Raw genomic sequence first — 19407 nt, forward strand, 5'->3', positions numbered from 1 at the left:
AATATCTCTGGAGAGCTCATTTGCTTACTCACATTCTTATAACTTAATGTTATATAAATTATATCAAGCAAGATATTAAATATTTCTGGGGTTCAGTCTAATCATATATAAAATAATAGGCCAGATGACCACTAAGGTAAAACACAGACCTAGCTCCATACCTATAGTAGAACCTTGTAGAAGAACACAGAAAATCTTAACATTTCTGTTGGGCTTTTGGAAGTAGATAAGAAGTATTACTGAAATGGCCTTACATGCAACCATTAAAAAATGTAGGTCAATTAAAAGTCTCAGTCACTTTTTATCTTATCAATGTGGCCCCAAATAATTTTTTCTCTTTGAACATCTCATGCTAGCCCAATCTTTTATACTGGATTTTAACTCCCATTAGAAAGAAATCTAAATGTCAGTGACCCCAACAGGAAGACAGGAATGTCTGTTTTCCACTGGGCTTGTGATATGAGCAAAGCATAGAAACTAGGAAAGAATAATCATTTCAGTTAAGCCATTCAGCAGTGATTCTGGACATTTACCACAAAAAGCATGTGTGTCAGGAGGAAGAAATGTCATCACAGATGTGGTCAGACTTCCATAAAAAGGAAGTAGGTGTTTTCCTGCGTCCAGCCCAGTGGGAGGTTTGGAAGGCCACAGCAGTGTCTCAAAGTAACCCATGTGCCAGCAATTAAGATGAACAGAAATAGACTAAGAATATTTTTCAGTGAAAACCAGATTTGATTTTATGAGTAAGTTTCTTTTAGGATTCTTATTTCTGCATCTACTTGGGATTTGAAATAAACTCCTTAAATGTACATATGTACCTCCAAACTAGCAAATTAATTTACTTCCATTAGTTCCAAATTTGAATTAATCTCTGCTGAAGGCCACAGCACAGTCCTAAGGAAATGTCAATGTGGAACAGAGTAGAAACAGGACTTGTTTACAATCAATCTTTTATATGATCATTCATAATCTTTGATTACACCAGGAGTCATTTTTTCCCCTACTATATCCCCCTCACATCACTGGAAGGATGGCATGCATGGAGAAGACAGCCAAAACTGATTTTTAAATGAATGGTAATAATCAGCTGGAAGAATTAATAAATTTATTTAGACCTCTAATCACCTTGATTCTGAAGCAGTGTCTTGTCTAGTACCACAGGAAAACAAGGAACAGCATTAGCACAGAAAAAGAGTGATGTCCAAAACCAGGATTTAGAATAAAAAGGCATTCCCATAAGACATCAATATAATACAAATAATTTCAATATTGTATCATGAGTAATTACACTATTTTTATCAGATAATATGAGAAAACTATAGAACCAAACTATACCACAAAGTACTTGTCAGCAAAAACCTATTTTGTCACTGAAAAGTTTTAGAAGTAGATGTAATGACTATCATTTGACCAGTGAATTTCAATATAAATATTTTTTAAATATAGGCTCAAAAGCTGAGAAGCAACAATAAGAAGGAAACAGATGCTTGTTTATAAAAGGATATATTATATTTGCTAAATGGATGTTATGTAAATATACCATCTGATTATGTATAATTATATTTCAGCTACCCCACAATGAAATAACATTAAATTTTTAAGAATTAACTTGAAGTAAGGTAAAACAAAACATATATGTACTCCCTTTCCTTTAGCATTTCACTGCTGTACAAATGACCCTGCTACTAAGTAAACCATATTAAAAATATCTTGGCTTCTTTTTCTCAGCTTGCTTAACAACAATAATCTACATGTTTTTAATAATTCAAAATAGTGGTCCTGGAGAAGGATGCCTAATCTGAATTTCAAATTTCAAATGATCATGCTCTTTAAATAGTATTTGCTAACCTATGTGCTAACCTACTCTAAATGCTTAACTATGAATATTTACAGATCCACACCATGCCTCTAATAAGAGATGAGCTACCCAAGTGAAAAGAAAATTATATTACATAGCTTTATAGACCTCTTCCTTTCTATTCTGAATAGTTGCAGATATCATGGTAATTGTGTGCATATGATGTTTTCTCTGAAACCAGTGATAATGAGAGATGTAGGAGTTCAGAAATTCCTGGCTTAAAGCCACATTCTTGAATATCTTCATTCTAGCAAACACACACTGAAGGATTCAGAGCAAAGGGACATGTTATCTGCAATCTACTCACAAATGGCTTAGAATAACAAAATATATATGCATATATGTATGCATGTATACATGGAAACAGAATGATAAAGCAAATGTGGCAAATGTTAAAAATGGATGAATCTGGATAAAGGGTTAGCAGTTCTCCATAATAGTTTTGCAATTTTCCTATAAATCTGAAGTTATTTTATAACACTAATTAAAAAAAAAACTCTCTCCAAGGCTGTAGTAAATTTATGTCAAAGTGACTATTTAAATAAACCTATTAAGAGTGAATTCTGTCCAACAATTTTGCTACTGTGTAGATAGTTACTAACAATGCACAAGTATGTACCAATGTAGACATGGATAATATCCAGGGAGCGTGCGTGCATGCTCAGGCACGCAGTGGCATCCGACACTCTGTGATCCCATGGATGGTAGCCCTCCGGGATCCTGTGTGCGTGAAATTCTCCAGGCACAAATACTGGAGTGGGTTGCCACTTCCTCCTCCACGATATCTTTTCGACCCAGGGATAGAACCCGTGTCTCCTGCATCTCCTGCATTTGCAGGTGGATTCTTTACTACTGAGTCACCTGGGAAACCCCTATCCAGGGAGAGTACTCTATAAAAACCAAAAAACTAGAAATAACCTACATGTCCACTGGAAAAGGAATGAATTGTGATGTAGTAAATGAAATACTAGTCAGCAATACAAGTGAATAAACTGAAGTACACATAAAAGAATACATCTCATAAACCACTATTCAGTGAAAAAAGCCAGATATAAAAGAATTTATGCTGTATCATCCCATTTATAGAAAGTTCAAAACCAGGCAAAACTAAACTATGGTATCTGAGGTCAGGATGAGGGGTAGAGATTGCGTGGGAAAACGGGAGGAGCTGCCAGGGTGCAGGCAGCATTCCATGTGTTGACTGAGTGGAGTGATGTGGGATGTTCACTCTGTGATAACCCATGGAGTCAGATGCTTACAACTGGCATAATCTTTAATGAAATTTTAAGTGTCTTTTTGGCCTACTGATTCTAAGCTGTCAAATTACAAAACACTGTACCAAAAGAAAACAAAAATACACCAGAAAGTGCTCTCTGACTTTTTAGAATTTCTCAGAACCAAGAAAACACTACAAATTTCAGAAGATAGGATGTTTTTAATGATCCTATGAACTTAAAAGTTCTCCACATGTCTAGATATAGCATTTAAAATAAGATCACCACAAAGAGGGACCTTTTTTTCAATGCAAAATTAAATATTTGCCCTCTGACTTCAATATGCTCCTAACAGAACGAGGTGTAGAGGGTTAAGGGAAGCTTGGCACAAGAATAATACATACACTTTAGCAGAAATTAACAACTATAATAATCTTTTATAGTCACTGTTTTTGTCCTCTATAACCTATTCACAGCTAATCCTTGACCTTCTTGGTGACTGTCCCTAATTGTCACCTTCAGACACAGTTCTCTTTCTGGAAGAAAACAGGAATTCTCCAGATGTTGTCTTTAACATAATAGCAGGAAACTGAAAATGGGTATCACTGAAAGTTCTGTATTCTTATCAATAGGTAGAACTATAGAACATTAAATTTTTAATGTTAACGTGTAAAATGTTTTATGGGTTCTCAATTATCTAAACTATCGTTCTCTAAATTCATTGCATATTCCATATACATAATGCAATTTTTATGACTTTCTTCTTCTCACATAAGGCTGATCCTGTAAAAACCTTTTAAAATCAATTCTTTGTCAACTTTCTTCAATAGAAATTCAATATTTCAGCATAATTTTGTACAAACTCAAAGGGAAATTCAGATTCAAAATTTTATTAATCCAATATTAATTGTATGCCTTGGGATGAAAAAAGCTTGACATACACGGACAAAAGACATTCAGAGATAATTCAAGGGTTATTATAATTTAACAAGTCAATGCACATTGCCTAATTATACTAACTTTTTGAATTCCATATGCTTAAAAGAAAGGAGGCCAGAAGAACACCCAAGAAGATTTTAGTGGCATGCAGGCTGGTTGACAGCACATATTCCTCTCCTTGACTGCAAGAATTATCAATTATCAAGAAATAGAAACAATCCAAATATCCATTAGCAAGAGAATGGATAAATTGTGATGAAGTAAATGGAATACTATACAGCAATAAAAAAGAATGGCTCAAGCTGCACATAAAAATGAATCTCAGAAAATTCTAAGCCAACAACAACCCCTTGAGAATTTCCAGCTTAATCCACTGCTTTCCAAAGGCTAGAATATCCCACTGAGAATCTGCAAGATGGTAAGAATTCAGAATTTCAAAAATTATCTAATGGTAATTCTCAAAAAATCATCACACTTAATTTTGTGTAGTTATAAGAGCAAGGAACAAGATTTAATAGGTTATGCATTTTCAATATTGGGGACAAAAACAAAATAAAACTGAACGTCTATATAATTCAAGAGATCCCTCATGCTGCCAGAAAGAGTTGTTACCAATATGATCCTGTAGCCATTATGTGACTTACACTGAGATTTAGAAAAGCAAGTCTATGTCATTGAAAAACCAGTGAAACACCTAGGAAATATTCTATATACCTAAAATAAAAATACAATATCTATTACTTTAGTACAGCTGTTTAAATAAGTGGCTTTATATGTCCAGAGAGGCTAAAAATAAAAAAAGAGAGAGACATGATGGGGGAGGTTTGCTTAGTATGCATTTGCATAGGTCTTGCCCCAAACAAAATAAAGCTCAGACTCTGGGGCCCAAGGCAAAGAAACATACAAAGAGTACAGAAATATAGTCCCCAAAGTAAGATAAATATGTTATTTAAAAGCTTTGAAACACTGTTTGTAAAGGTTTTCTTCAAATTAACTGGAACTGAAACCAATATATTAGGAACTGGTTAGAACAGGCACAACACACAGATGTATTCATGTCACTCAAATTAATTAGCCACTTTTTAGTAACATATCAGTATATCACGGCAGAAAGGTTGCTTTGCAAACACAGGACACTGATCTCACCTGATTTCATTCTCATACTGTGGGGACAGTCTACCTGAATTCTGGTAAAAGTTTTTCAGGAAAGAGGGGGCAGTGAAGGAAGGGGCAGAGAAGGAAGTGTGAAGACTTGGAAGACTGGAGGAAGAATTACACTCCTTGTGCATGCGCCGAGCTGGTGGAAGGATGCTGAGTACAGAAAATATAGCAAATTCGTCTTAAGTTATAGTCTGGAACAATCTTCATTCACTATGAAATAGCATATACACAGGTTCTTGCTATTAATGTAATCAAGGTTGAATTTATATGGAAAAAAATTATATGCATGCAGTTCTCTATTAGATGATGATGACCTGGTTCATTGTTTCACAAACTGAATTCCTCATCTGTGCAGCATTTCTCAGCATAAGTGTTTGTCTCTAAAATGCTCTTAACAATTTTAGGACAAAAAGTGTTTATTTTGACTTGCAAAAGATACTTCAAGGGGAAAAAGTAGGAAAGCACAAATAATTACAGGAAACAAGCTCCAGAAGGAAAAACTGATTATCAGTAGTTCAAAGACTTAATTATTTTAAAGATATAAACGCTTCTAAAAATTTAAGAACAACATGTTTGGTTGTTGGGAGTCATCATAATACCTTTGGCTTAATAAATGTTAATGTCCATGTTCTTTCTTGCAGCCTGTGGAATTGTGTAGCCATGGTTTTATCTGAATCCTTAAGTCACCTACAAAGATTTTTTTCCCAGAAGATTCTTTTCATAGCAAATTTTTACCATGATATAAATAGCATCTTCTCATATTGACAGAAATCCTTTGAGTATATACATTACAAAACGTGGAAAACATAAGAAAATATAGACATCATTTATCCTTTAATATTTTAAATTCTTGAAAATAACTTTTCCTGGAAAAAGATATTTAATGCCTCAGGTAAATATAAATGATCATAAAAAATGTTTGCTATATACATGAATATTTAGTTCTTTTTCATAAAAGAAAAATCTGAGGATAATTAGTTCTACTATTTTTATATATCTTAAATATCTTATTTATAATATGAAATTATTAAACAAAACAATGAGGATTCAATTATATTTTTAAAAGAAATACTGGTAAATTTAATAGCAACTAATTTAAAAATTAATCTTCTTTTTTACTTAGAGTTCTGATTTTATTTTTTTCCCTCTGACTGGAATCCCCATCAAACTATTTCCTACACCAAACTCATAGGTAAAGAAGAGAAATAAAATTAGTTCTAGGATATAAATTCTGATTTGTACTACACAGTAAGAAGTATAATCATTCTACAATTTTTGCAAACTTTATCATCTCTTATCAAATGCTAAATTATTTTGTTAAAGTATTTCCTAAATATCATGAGATAATTTCTAATGGATGCTTCCTGTCAATTATGGTATATGCATTCTTCTTTATAAACATCACTTTATTCTAGCTAAAATTTTTAACAATTTTCACATTTGGTGATAATTTTTTATGAAATTAAATAACAGCAAAATTTTACCCCATGTATAAAGGTAATATGAGTGATTCTTTTTAACCCTTGTGTTTTTCATTGTAAGCTTACAGGAAGCTCTGTTATGTTATTTTCAAATTTGCAGCTTCATGAACGCCTTCATCAAGGAGACACAGAGGAACATGTATTGTCAGCAGGTTTTTCAGATAAAACAATGGCATGATACCTTGTTTTTTCCATTTTTTTCTAGGAAAAAAAAAAATACTTGCATCCAAAATGTTTGAACCCTGCTCTTTGGGGGTGCCTTAAAGCTTGCCTGCTTCCCTTAGTGACGAAGGTTTTGATAATTTATTTTTCTGGTCTTCCTGAAAACTAAATATACTGGCTACAGCAGGAAGTCACAAAAACTCTTGACTCCACAGTGGTCAGAACACAGGGACAGGAGAATTCGGTTCCAGTTTCTGGAGAGAGGTTTGGACTCACCTGCACTGTTCGCTGGAGCTCTGCCTCAGAAGAGGGGAGCGAACCCCATGGGCCTTCCCATCCTGCAAATTCAGCTTCCTCTTCGTGCTTGAAGGTGGGTGGCTGAATGTGTGGGCCCGTCTTCGAAACTGCGGGGAGTCGGAATCCTCCTCAGGGAACGTCTGCCAAGCTGAGGACAGGGGGGAGGCTGGCGGGGTCCCTGGCGGAGAGTCTCCTGGCGAGTAGTCCTGAAAAGCAAGAAGTCAGGCCTTTCTTTCCTTCATGGATCATGGCAGACCTGTTCAGACACAGCTCAGAAGGGACGAGATGTCTCTTCTGCCTCCTGAGTCATGACAAACTGTTGTGTGTGTCTTTTTTTTTTAACTCAATCCATGCTGAAGCCTAATCACTATCACCACAGCCCATTTCTACTGATAAGCAGCTGTCAGACAGCATCCGTAAAGATAGGCCAGAAAGTGAAAGGGGTGATAAGAAAAGGTATGCTTCCCTCTCACCCCTTATGGTAAAATGCTACAAAGCTACTGTACTCTTCTCACTGTTACCAGAAAGATGAAAAGAGATCCTGACCAAAAGAGGGTGGAGTCTGTATTCACATATCTACTGATTTCCGTGACATCTCAGTTGCATGCTTCCTGTACTGTCAAACAATATAACAACGCTGAAGTGTCCAAGTCTCATGGCAAAGACGTCAGGAAAATAAAATAAAGCCTGTTAAGTATCCTCCCTCACAGTGGATGTTTCTATCTAACTACGTGGTCCCTGAGGTAAAAAAAATTTTAAAGACATGAAAAACAGGAAATGAATGAAAAGTGAGCTATGCCGGAATGCCTCTCATACTGCATGGGTCGACAACATAAATCTTTCAATTTAGACAAGTATGCTGTTTATACTCTTCAGAACAGGCTCCACTGTAGAAATCTGTAGCTTGATAAACATGGGTTAGGGCTCATGGACTCATAACTGTCCTCAATTCTACCAGCGAAAAGTTTAATGAAAATATTTTAGTATTTTTCCATTAAAAACAAATAGGTTGCATCTGCCTCAGGTTACATGTTACAGGAAACAGGAAACCAAACCTAGTGAGAATTGTCTATGAGATAAAGAAGAGCCTAATGTTGCAGTTAAAAGGGTTAAACATAGGGGAGGGAGAAGTAATATGAGGAAAAAACAAAAGAAAAAGATCACTATATAAGTACAGTAATTATATGGCTCCTTTTTCTATGGCTTTGGATCAATAGTTGCTCAAATACTGTCCCCCAAAGTATATACTATCTCCGAACAGTCAAAACCCTGAGAGAACAGTCAAGAATGTGCTCTGTCCCACCAAGAGAAAGCTTTGGTTGAATAGATAGAAATGTCGACTAAAAAAAGACGTACAACATGAGAATTGTGAATTAAGTTTTATTTGGGGCAAAATAAAGACTGCAGCCCAGGAGGCAGCATCTGAGATGTATGACCTTAAATTCATGGTTTACACCAGGCTATGGTCATTTAAGTTTAAAGGCTCCTCTATGTTGGGAATGGTTAGATCATGTTAAAAATGATCAATCTGGTAATTATGAGACCAAGGCTGGGTGCTTTATGAACTATGCCTGTTATTACCCTTAGAGAGAGTGATTGGTATAGAACTCAGTGGATTTGTGGCACTAATTTATGGCCTTGACATCTACAGGGATGGATACAAAGGTGAAACCTGGGATTCCCATGAATTTTAGGTCATACATGTTAACAAATTAGAGGTAACCCCAACCAATCTATCATTGGTATGATCCCAGCGGGTCAAAGATCTATATTCTACTAGTATGACCATTTAGCAGCTTTTGTGTGTGGGTGCATGTGTCTTCAATGGGGTTAGAGGATGTAATTGACCATATCTAAGCCTTAACAACTTTCATAAACTTTAAATGACAGTAATCAGGCTATTAGCCTATTGAATTCTGAGATCTTTATGATGAGAAAGGCAGTGCTACACAACTGCAAGGCCATTGACACCTTACAGCATCTCAGGGAGATATCTGTGCTACAATTCAAACAATGCTATATTTTCATACCTGATCAATCCTTTAATGTAACACATTTGATGACTCACATGAAAAATCAGATTTCTGCTTTAAGAGACCCATTCCCTAGTCTTGACGATCTTAAAAAAAAAAAAAACTGGTTTGGTGTGGGAGGCTCATGGCTAAAATATTTATTTTTAATTCCACTAATGTTATTAATTATACCATCAGTATTTTGCTTGTTTCACAAGATTATTATTTCTTGTATTGTTAAGTGTATGGCTGAGCCTCCAATGAAAATGATGACTAGACTTGAAGCAGTTGATCAAATGTATAGCTCAATATATGATCAGTGATTGTAATAGTGTATCTCTAGGTATGAAAAGATGCAGTGAGAGGGAATACTTTCCTGGACCATAACTAGAAGACAGGTGTCCAGAGATCTGTGACTATTAAGACCTAGTCCAGGAATAGCCCAGTGAGTGTCTTATGAACAAAAACCTTCTTCAGAACTGGGAACAAGCCTTCCCAGCAATGTGGGACAAAATGCTCATGAAATGCCCCTTAAAATATGGTCGGATTTATGACCACAAGGGGGCCGTGTCAACTACAAATTGACACTTACCAAGAGCACTGCCAACCACTGAACAACAAAAGCATTTGCCATCTGCCTCAATGGAGATTGAACCCCATGCTGCTATAGCTGTTGACCTTCAACAACCCCGGAGGGAGTTCAGGGTGGAGTGAGGCATTCTGTGCTCCAGGGAACTGGGTGGGACAGGTCTTTAGATAGTTGGATGTTTTTTGGAACAGATTTTATGATCTCAATCCTTGCATCTCCTCATATCTAGAGAAGCACTAAATCCCCTTATGGTGACATCAGACCCTCCTGACTAACAAAAACCCTTTTGTAAAATGAGTGCTTCACGGTATTGAACTCCCCTTCACCAAAACCTTATGTATCGACTTTCCCCCACTGCTGCTTTGGATCAGTCTCTCAGAGCTATCTGAGATGCTGCCTCCCAGGCTGCAGTCCTCATTTTGCCCCAAATAAAACTTAACCCACAACTCTCAAGTTGTACATCTTTTTTCAGTCAACAGAAACGAGCTAATATACAGAATCTTCTTTGAAATAATAAAGGCTCATGAGTTATTTTTTAGAAGTCATAAAGGACTCATAACAAAATAACTAAGCAGGCATAATACCATATTAGTGTTTGTTTTTGCCAAGTTGCAATAGCAGAAAAAAGGAGAGCTCTACTTACATACCTTCTCTGAAGCAACACTGTTGGATCGTTCAAAGCTGTCCACACTTCCAAGCCGACCTCTCATTCTGTTAGCTCCCTGTGTGAAGAGAGTAAAATTAAATCATTCACATGGTTCAAATGTTTACATTAAAATTATAAAAGGCAGCTATCCATTTGTGTTAGCATGAATCCACCCTTTGGGGATTCACTCAAATTTGTTGGCAGCACTGGTCATAGCAAACACCCTCTTTCAACAACAAAAGAGAAGACTCTACACATGGGCATCACCAGATGGTCAATACAGAAATCAGACTGATTATATTCTTTGCAGCCAAAGATGGAGAAGCTCTATATAGTCAGCAGAAACAAGACCAGGAGCTGACTGTGGTTCAGATCATGAACTCCTTATTGCCAAAGTCAGACTTCAAAATTGAAGAAAGTAGGAAAAAACACTAGACCATTCAGGTATGACCTAAATCAAATCCCTTACAATTATACAGTGGAAGTGACAAACAGATTCAAGGGATTAGATCTGATAGATAGAGTGCCTGAAGAACTATGGATGGAGTTTGTGATAGTGTACAGGAGGCAGTGACCAAGACCATCTCCAAGAAAAAGAAATGCAAAAAAGGCAAAATTCTTGTCTAAGGAAGCCTTACAAATAACTGAGAAAAGAAGAGAAGTGAAAGGCAAAGGAGAAAAGGAAAGATATACCCATTTGAATGCACAGTTCCAAAGAATAGCAAGGAGAGAGAAGAAAGCCTTCTTCAGTGATTAATGCAAAGAAATAGAGGAAAACAATAGAATGGAAAAGACTAGAGATCTCTTTAAGAAAATTAGAGATACCAAGGGAACATTTCATGCAAAAATGAGCACAATAAAGGACAGAAATGGTATGGACCTAACAGAAGCAGAAGATATTAAGAAGAGGTGACAAGAATACAAAGAAGAACTGTACAAAAAAGATCTTCATGACCCAGATAATCATGATGGTGTGATCACTCACCTAGAGCCAGATATCCTGGAATGTGAGGTCATGTGGGCCTTAGGAAACACCACTATGAACAAAGCTAGTGGAGGTGATGGAATTCCAGTTGAGCTATTTCAAATCCTAAAAGATGATGCTGTGGAAGTGCTGCCCTCAATATGTCAGCAAATTTGGAAAATGCAGCAGTGGCCACAGGACTGGAAAAGGTCACTTTTCATTCCAATCCCAAAGAAAGGCAATGCCAAAGAATGTTCAAACTACTGCACACTTCATTCATCTCACATGCTAGCAAAGTAATGCTCAAAATTCTCCAAGCCAGGCTTCAACAGTGCGTGAACCATGAATTTCCAGATGTTCAAGCTGGATTTAGAAAAGGCAGAGGAACCAGCGATCAAATTGCCAACATCCACTGGATCATTGAAAAAGCAAGAGAGAGTTCCAGAAAAACATCTACTTCTGTTTTATTGACTATGCTAAAGCCTTTCACTGTGTGGATCACACCAAACTGTGGAAAATTCTTAAAGAGATGGGAATACCAGACCACCTGACCTGCCTCCTGAAAACTTTGTATGCAGGTCAAGAGCAACAGTTAGAACTGGACATGGAAAAGCAGGCTGGTTCCAAATCGGGAAAGGAGTTCGTCAAGGTTGTATACTGTCACCCTTCTTATTTAACTTACATGCAGAGTACATCATGAGAAATCCTGGGCTGGGTGAAGCACAAGCTGAAATCAAGACTGCCGGGAGAAATAGCAAAAACCTCATATATGCAGATGACACCACATTTATGGCAGAAAGTGAAGAACTAAAGAGCCTCTTGATAAAAGTGAGAGAGGAGAGTGAAAAAGTTGGCTTAAAACTCAACATTCAGAAAACTAAGATCATGGCATTTGGTCCCCTCACTTCATGGCAAATAGATGGTTAAACAGTGAAAACAGTGACAGCTTTTATTTTGGGGGGCTCCAAAATCACTGAAGCCATGAAATTAAAAGACTTTTGCTCCATGGAAGAAAAGTTATGACCAAACTAGACAACATATTAAAAAGCAGAGACATTACTTTGCCAACAAAGGCTCGTCTAGTCAAAGCTATGGTTTTTCCAGTAGTCATGTACGGATGTGAAAGTTGTACTATGAAGAAAACTGAGCACAGAAGAATTGATGCTTTTGAACTGTGGTGTTGGAGAAGACTCTTGAGAGTCCCTTGGACTGCAAGGAGATCCAACCAGTCTATCCTAAAGGAAATCAGTCCTGAATATTCATTGGAAGGACTGATGCTGAAGTTGAAACTCCAATATTTCGGCCACCTGATGTGAAGAACTAAATCATTGAAAAAGACCCTGATGCTGGGAATGATTGAAGGTGGGAGGGGAAGGGGACAAGATGATGAGATGGTTGGACAGCATCACTGACTCGAAGGACATGTGTTTGAGTAAGCTCTGGGAGCTGGTGATGGACAGGGAAGACTGGCATGCTGCAGTCCATGGGGTCGCAAAGAGTTGGACACGACTGAGCGACTGAACTGAACTGAACTGATTAACAGCCATTCCAGCATGGTAAATAGAACTGTTCACCATCTATTTCCATTATTTCTAAATCAGCCATCAGAGAACCAAATACTCAGACCAAGCTACTGAAGTGACTTTGTTTACAAGGTTAAACATTATTCACATATGAGAGAGTACCATGAACTTGATGTCACATACAGATAAACACACATGGAAAGTAAAGCAGAACAAACCACAACAGTTATAAAGACAATGGCTTATTACGTACAGCTCCCTATAAACTAGATCATAACTTACATTATAGGATGATAATAAGCACAGGCTAAAAAAAGAAAATTGCATCCTAAAATGTATGGATTTATCTTCATTCATTATTCCATAAAACAAAACTATTTCAGGAAAGCATTTCCCTCCAGAAGACTAGATAAAAGTCTGTTTTGATATTGGTGAATTGGTTCTTGAGTTTCTTTTTACACAGTCCCTTCATATGGATTTCACAGATGATCTAAGAAAAAAACCAGAGATAATCTCATCTATTTCCCTCACTTTACATAGGAAAAAACTGAAGCCAAGTATTGAAGGAAAGAAGATGGAAATGCAGGTTGGGAACCACATCACATAGAAGGTCTTAGGAGACATAATAACAGACTAAGAAATTCTACATAACTCTAAAACATGGGAAAGTTCTGAAAAGAATAACTAGAAATACATCAAGTCAGTGTGACAGTGACTCTGCACAATGAAAAAACATACAATATTTTTATAAAGCTGTACAATATTAAAGAGTGTCTCCAAACATTCTTGGGTTTCATTTGGTGGGGAGGGAAAGGGCATTAAGCTTCACTTTAATTTTTAATCACAGAAATGGCAACCCACTCCAGCATTCTTGCCTGGAGAATCCCATGGACAGAGGAGCCTGGAGAGCTACAGTCCATGGGGTCGCAGAGAGTTGGACACAACTGAGGCGATGGCACCAACAAACCACATTATGGGCATCCATCACATAATCCATCAATTACATTTTTTCTTTTTCTTTGAGCAAACCATTTTTGAGACTTCTGTCTTCCTGTCCCAGTCTGGACTGGTAGAAATTCAGGTTTGCCAAACAGATGTTTCCAGTATTCTCCTTCACTATCTACCTAGAAATTTCCTTTGATGCTATCCTATGTTGAAATTTCTGTTTCCCTGGGCCATGTCTTCCTCTTTTTCAGCTTACTTCTTCATTTTAGTGGAACATAGATTCCAGGTGCTTTCTGAGAAAGGGAGACTGGGAAGTATTTTTTTTACTTTATCAGCATATGTCTGTAAATGCCTTTGTTCTTTATCTATACTACATTAATAGTTGGGCTGAATATACAGTTCTGCTTGGAAACATTCCTTCAGGCTATGTTAGCACTGCTCAAGTGTCTTCTGGTATAGAAGTCTAAAGTCATTGTGATTCCTGACCCGTACAACCCTGTTATTTCTCTATGGAGCAGAATCTAAGTTGACCCTTGGGCATTATGAAATTTCACAATGAAGTGCTTTGGCATGGTTTTGTTCAGTCTTTCTATTGTCTATTCCCTGAGTCCATTAAATTTTGAAACATGTCCATTAGCTCTGAGAAATTTTTTAAATGATTTCTATGAAAATTTCTGCATGTATTTTCTTTCTGGAACTCCTACCCCTTGGCTTTTGGACCTCCAGACAAATTCTTTAACTGTTTACATTGTTCTCTTCTTTTCCATTTCTTTCTCATTTTGCTTTACTTTCTGGAAGATTTTTTTCAACTTAGATTCATTGCCTCCTATTGAATTTCTCTTTTTATGTTCACTATCAGAAAGTTATAAAAGTTCTGTCCTGTTCTTAACTGACTCTTTTGTATTTATGGTAGCCCATCTTATCTCACAGAAGCAATACTTATTCTTATGTGTATATATATCACATATATATAGGTGTGTATATATATCAACTACAGTTTTCTACCTCTAGTGGCTCTGTCAATACCAACTATATCAATCATAAAACTAATAGCTGCATCTAAAATTACCAAATGCTTACCATGTGCCATGTATAATGTAAAGTATTCTATCATGCATTACCTCATTAATTCCCACAACAGTTCTAATGAAGTAGATACTTAATTTGGCTCAACTTTACAGATAAGGAGACTCAAGTTCTCGTAGCTGAAGTAGCCAACATTTACACAGTTAAAGAGCTGAGCAGCAATTTGAATTCAGAGAGGACAACTTTAAAGTGAGGCTCCCTTGTGAAGTAATTGGCCTCCAACTAATAAAATAAAATTAAAAAAAATAAATAAATAAAGTGAGGCTCTTGAGCTCAACACTACTTCCTAAAGATAGAGCTTTGTGAGAGTAAAACTATGAATAAAACCAATTAGCCTACATTAGTTGCATTATTTTGTAAACGTCCTAGAATTTGATCAAGGCTCTTTCAGTTCTTCAATTCTACACTATAACATGACATACTTCCAATGATAAACTATACATGTGGCTGATAAATTATGGGGTTCAAGTTTATGGGCAAGAAAAATGGGCCATGTTGCTTTCTGCTATTTTTTTAGCTGCTACTTATATGCCAACCTGCCTGGTTATTTCAAACAGGCTATTTGCTCACCATAGAGAAAGCATTCAGATGGATATCAAACCACTTCCATCATTAAAAAACATTGTCACACATATTACTCATAGGAGTGTTTTATCCAAAAGTTTTTCTTAAACACAAAGAAAAATAAACTTACTTTAAAATTTACTCTACCACAATTGTTAAATCACACATTTTAACAAATAAGGACAATGACTATTACTCTAAAGAAAACATAAAATAAGGACTTTTTTCGGACTCACACTTTATATTAATAGACAGTTCTCTTTTAGAAATATGCATGTAATAATTAATATATTAGTAAATATTCCTCTTTTGAAAAACTTCAATTTGAGAAAAAGCAACAGACAAACAACAAGAATACAAGACTCCGTCCTCTCATCTTTGAACACACAGCTTTTTCAGTTTTACTACATTATGATTTAGTAACGCATGTGTCAAGCCTTTTCCTTTGGACCCACTTTTTAATTGTTTATAGACTGAGCTTTAAAGCATTTTGAAAATGTATCCTATTTCATAAACAGCTATAGTTCATTAAATGAAATATTCCAACATTTAAAAATAGCAGCAATTATGAGCCAAACTATGACTGGAGAGTCAACTTTCTACTATATCACTCAGAGAGAAAAAAAAGTAAATAAACTGACAAGTTTTAGAAGTAGGCAAAACCCATTTTCCATGTAACCTCTGAAACAACATGGTTAGCTGCCAGCCTTTCCAAGAAGTCCATTCTTCTGCATATGTTGCAAGCAGGACCTTGTTAGGTCACACAATTTACGGCATTTGGCAGCACTTGGGGACACAACAGCCGCAGTATCCACCTTGACCAGAATAGACCTGCAGTGCCCTTGCTGGAAGTTCATTACAGCTGACCAAGGCTGTGGAGCGGCACTTCAAAGTCAGTCACGTTAAGTACTGTGCGGGATGCCAAGGTACTCAGTAGGGTAATACCCTTGTGTCATTTGTCAATGACAGGCTCCAGGGCTTACCACTGCTGTATGTACCACCTCACATTCACAGGGAGACAGTTTCCTAACATACTGGCATTTCGTCTTCATGGCAATGGGCCCTCATCAGAATGGATGGGAAATGTTTTCCCATTTCACAAGTGGAGAAAAAGCTGTTTAGAAAAGGTAAATAATTTGTCCAAGGTCACAAATATAAAACGTGTTTGGGCAAGATCTTGACCACCCCATAAATGATCAGTCTACTAAAATTCTCACTAAACACTATGGGAGAGAGGGAGAAAAGGAGAGAGGGGAGGACTGAGAGAGAAAGCAAGAACCTAACTGATTTATAAATGTTGAAGACAAGGAGATAAGGATGTTTTATGAAAAGTTACATTAACACACTTCTGACAAATCTAAAGGCTTTTTCCTAGGTTCTGTTTTCTGCTAATAAAAGAACAGCATTGTCAGATGACCATGATTGCTGTATGGCTTTTGTTAAAATTAAAAGACTCTCCATCATTAATAGAAATACCCATAAAGGATTTTGATTTCTAGCAGAGAAATAAAAATAAGAACACCAGACATCAGTGTGAACACCAGAAGTCACTGTTCCAATGCACTACTGCGTTGACTTTCTGCCTTGAACACTTTGGAAGATAACAGGTAGTTATTTTGTAGACTGTATCTCAAAGTGGGTTTGTTGATGTTTCCTTATGATTAGATTCAAGTATTGTCCCTCTGGCAGGAATACCACAGAAGTTCTTCTGTATTCTTTGTAGCACAGGATTTCAATTTTGTCCGTTGTTGGCGGCGTCCAATTTACCATTTGATTAAGAAGGTGCCTGTCAGCCTTTTTCATCATAAAATTAGGCTCTATAATTACTAAGCATTCATTCTATCCAGTAAATATCCTGATAATGATCAAATTGTCTATTTATTTTTCACATCCGAATAGGCTGTTTCCTTTCATTCAGGAAATGGATACCCACTCTAGCATTCTTGCCTGGAGAATTCCATGGACAGAGGAGCCTGGCAGGCTGCAGTCCATGGGGTCACTGAGAGTTGGACACAAGTGGGCAACTAAGCGCCTTAGTACCTTCCTATTATACAACAAGCTACTGTCTGTTGCTGTCAATTATTATGGTGCTCAAATTGTCTCAGATGTCACCACTGGAATCCTTCAAGGTGTTTATGTCTTTGTGACAGCCTGCCATCTCTCTTTGACAACTTCTTTATTATCTAGAATGCCAAGGTGCTCTGGACTTATCTCATAATTTCCATATAGTCCTGGAACTAGCCATTTCTGCCAGGAAAAAAGGTTCCCTCTTTGTTTCTGTACAGAAACCGAAATCCGAGTCCTAAATCAAAAATCTGGTCACCCAAACAGACTTTAACCTGGTCACCCAACCAGGCTTAATTTATTATCTGACATGCATAGAAAAGCTGTTCTCAGTGCCTATCAGTGGACCATATATACACAGTTACACACATACACATATATTAATACATATGTTACATACATATTATATGTATGTGTATAATATATGTATATATTATTCTATTGCTCAAAGCAGAAAAACCAAGATTCCATACTGCTACCTCTGAGTTGAATTCAACAGCAGCAGAATTCATTCTAATTCCCTCCCCCCTTTTAACTCTGTAATTCCCTTCTCCCAGAATCCCACTATCCTTCAACATTTACATATTTAACCAGTTCCCTGTATGTAACCAATCTCCACAATCGGTAACTCACCCTCTCCTCACCACCCCCCAGCTCCAGCAGCCCCACACATCGGGGCATCCTTGTACTGGGCACCTGGAATGCTTTCTCCCCTCCACTCCACCTCTGACACCCCAGGCTGAGCCATCCTGCTTCAGGGCACCCTCTTCACCTGCTCCTGCTCCACTTGTAGAAACCAGATCGCCCCCATGGGCTGACACCCTCCTCACCGCACTCCGGTTTCTGCACGCTGCATTGGGCCACCCACCCCCGCCACCACATACAGCACCCATTCAGGCTGTCTCCTCGCCCTGAGACACTGTCTCCTCTGCCTTACAGACCCGACATATACCTTGCTATGTCTTGTCTAGTAGCTTCAGGAGTGAACTGTTCAGGAAGAGGAAAATGAAGAGGAAGAGAAATCACTATGCTATTTTTTGTTAATCTACACCTAATGTTTTTTCAATTTATTTTTAAGTGGAGGATAATTATCATAATGTGATGGTATCCTTCCATGGAAGCAACCTAAATGTCCATCGAAAAAGAAAGGATAAACAAGTTGTGGTAGATATACACAATGGAGTATTACTCAGCTATAAAGTGAAATGCATTTGAGTCAGTTCTAATGAGGTAGATGAACCTAGAGCTTTATCGTATTAATGCATATATATGGAATCTCAAAATGCTTAAAGTTTTCAGCATTCCCTCTCAGCTCCTAAGAATCAGTAAGAAAAAGACCCCCATTATAACTTTAAGTGGTAAATGATAAAAAGTTCATACAGGATTGGACATCAATATTCTATTTCCCCTCTTCTATACATATATCTCAACTACTAAATGTCAACTGTTCAAATTCAGATAGAAGACACACAAGAATAAATCTAGATCTGAAAATAAAACTTATTTTGAGAGATTATTTTAAATAAGCATTAACTAACTTAAAGTTAACTTGGTAGTTCTTTTTAAAGGAAATCTTCTGTAAGCCAGTTGAGAATGAAGCAGAGTAATTAGAAAACACATAATACCTTGAAGAGCCTCAGTTTAATCTTACCCTTGAGAAGATATTTTCCAGGGAGCTAGTTAAGGATCTCTTAGCTTTATTTTTCAGAATGTCAAGTTTGAACCTTCCACTGCTTGTCGCATTTTCCGGGATTGTACTATTTGAAATAGTCTATGGAAAGAAAAACATAAATTTTGGTTTGGCAAAACTCAAGATTAAATGAAGCTTTAAAAACAGGCTTATGATTAAGCCACTAAAAAGCACAAGAATTCTTCTGGAGCTCTATTAAAGAAGCAATAATT

General features: G+C 36.9%; 1 protein-coding gene across 2 annotated transcripts in view; it reads right to left on the reverse strand.

Annotated features, from left to right (window-relative positions):
* The window catches only part of TBC1D4 (TBC1 domain family member 4), a 203388-nt gene that overhangs the window by 37897 nt on the left and 146084 nt on the right, over nucleotides 1–19407 (reverse strand). The window contains exons 8-11 of one of the 2 annotated variants that reach the window (XM_065901626.1): nucleotides 19157–19276; nucleotides 10361–10435; nucleotides 7092–7318; nucleotides 5158–5322 (exon numbers count right to left, since the gene is read on the reverse strand). In XM_065901626.1, coding sequence (XP_065757698.1) covers nucleotides 5158–5322; nucleotides 7092–7318; nucleotides 10361–10435; nucleotides 19157–19276 — 587 coding nt within the window. The remainder of the gene's footprint in view (nucleotides 1–5157; nucleotides 5323–7091; nucleotides 7319–10360; nucleotides 10436–19156; nucleotides 19277–19407) is intronic. The other variant, XM_065901627.1, reaches the window with a different exon arrangement.

Source organism: Muntiacus reevesi, chromosome 11 (assembly GCF_963930625.1).
Source record: "Muntiacus reevesi chromosome 11, mMunRee1.1, whole genome shotgun sequence".
In the NCBI taxonomy this organism is placed as follows: domain Eukaryota; kingdom Metazoa; phylum Chordata; class Mammalia; order Artiodactyla; family Cervidae; genus Muntiacus; species Muntiacus reevesi.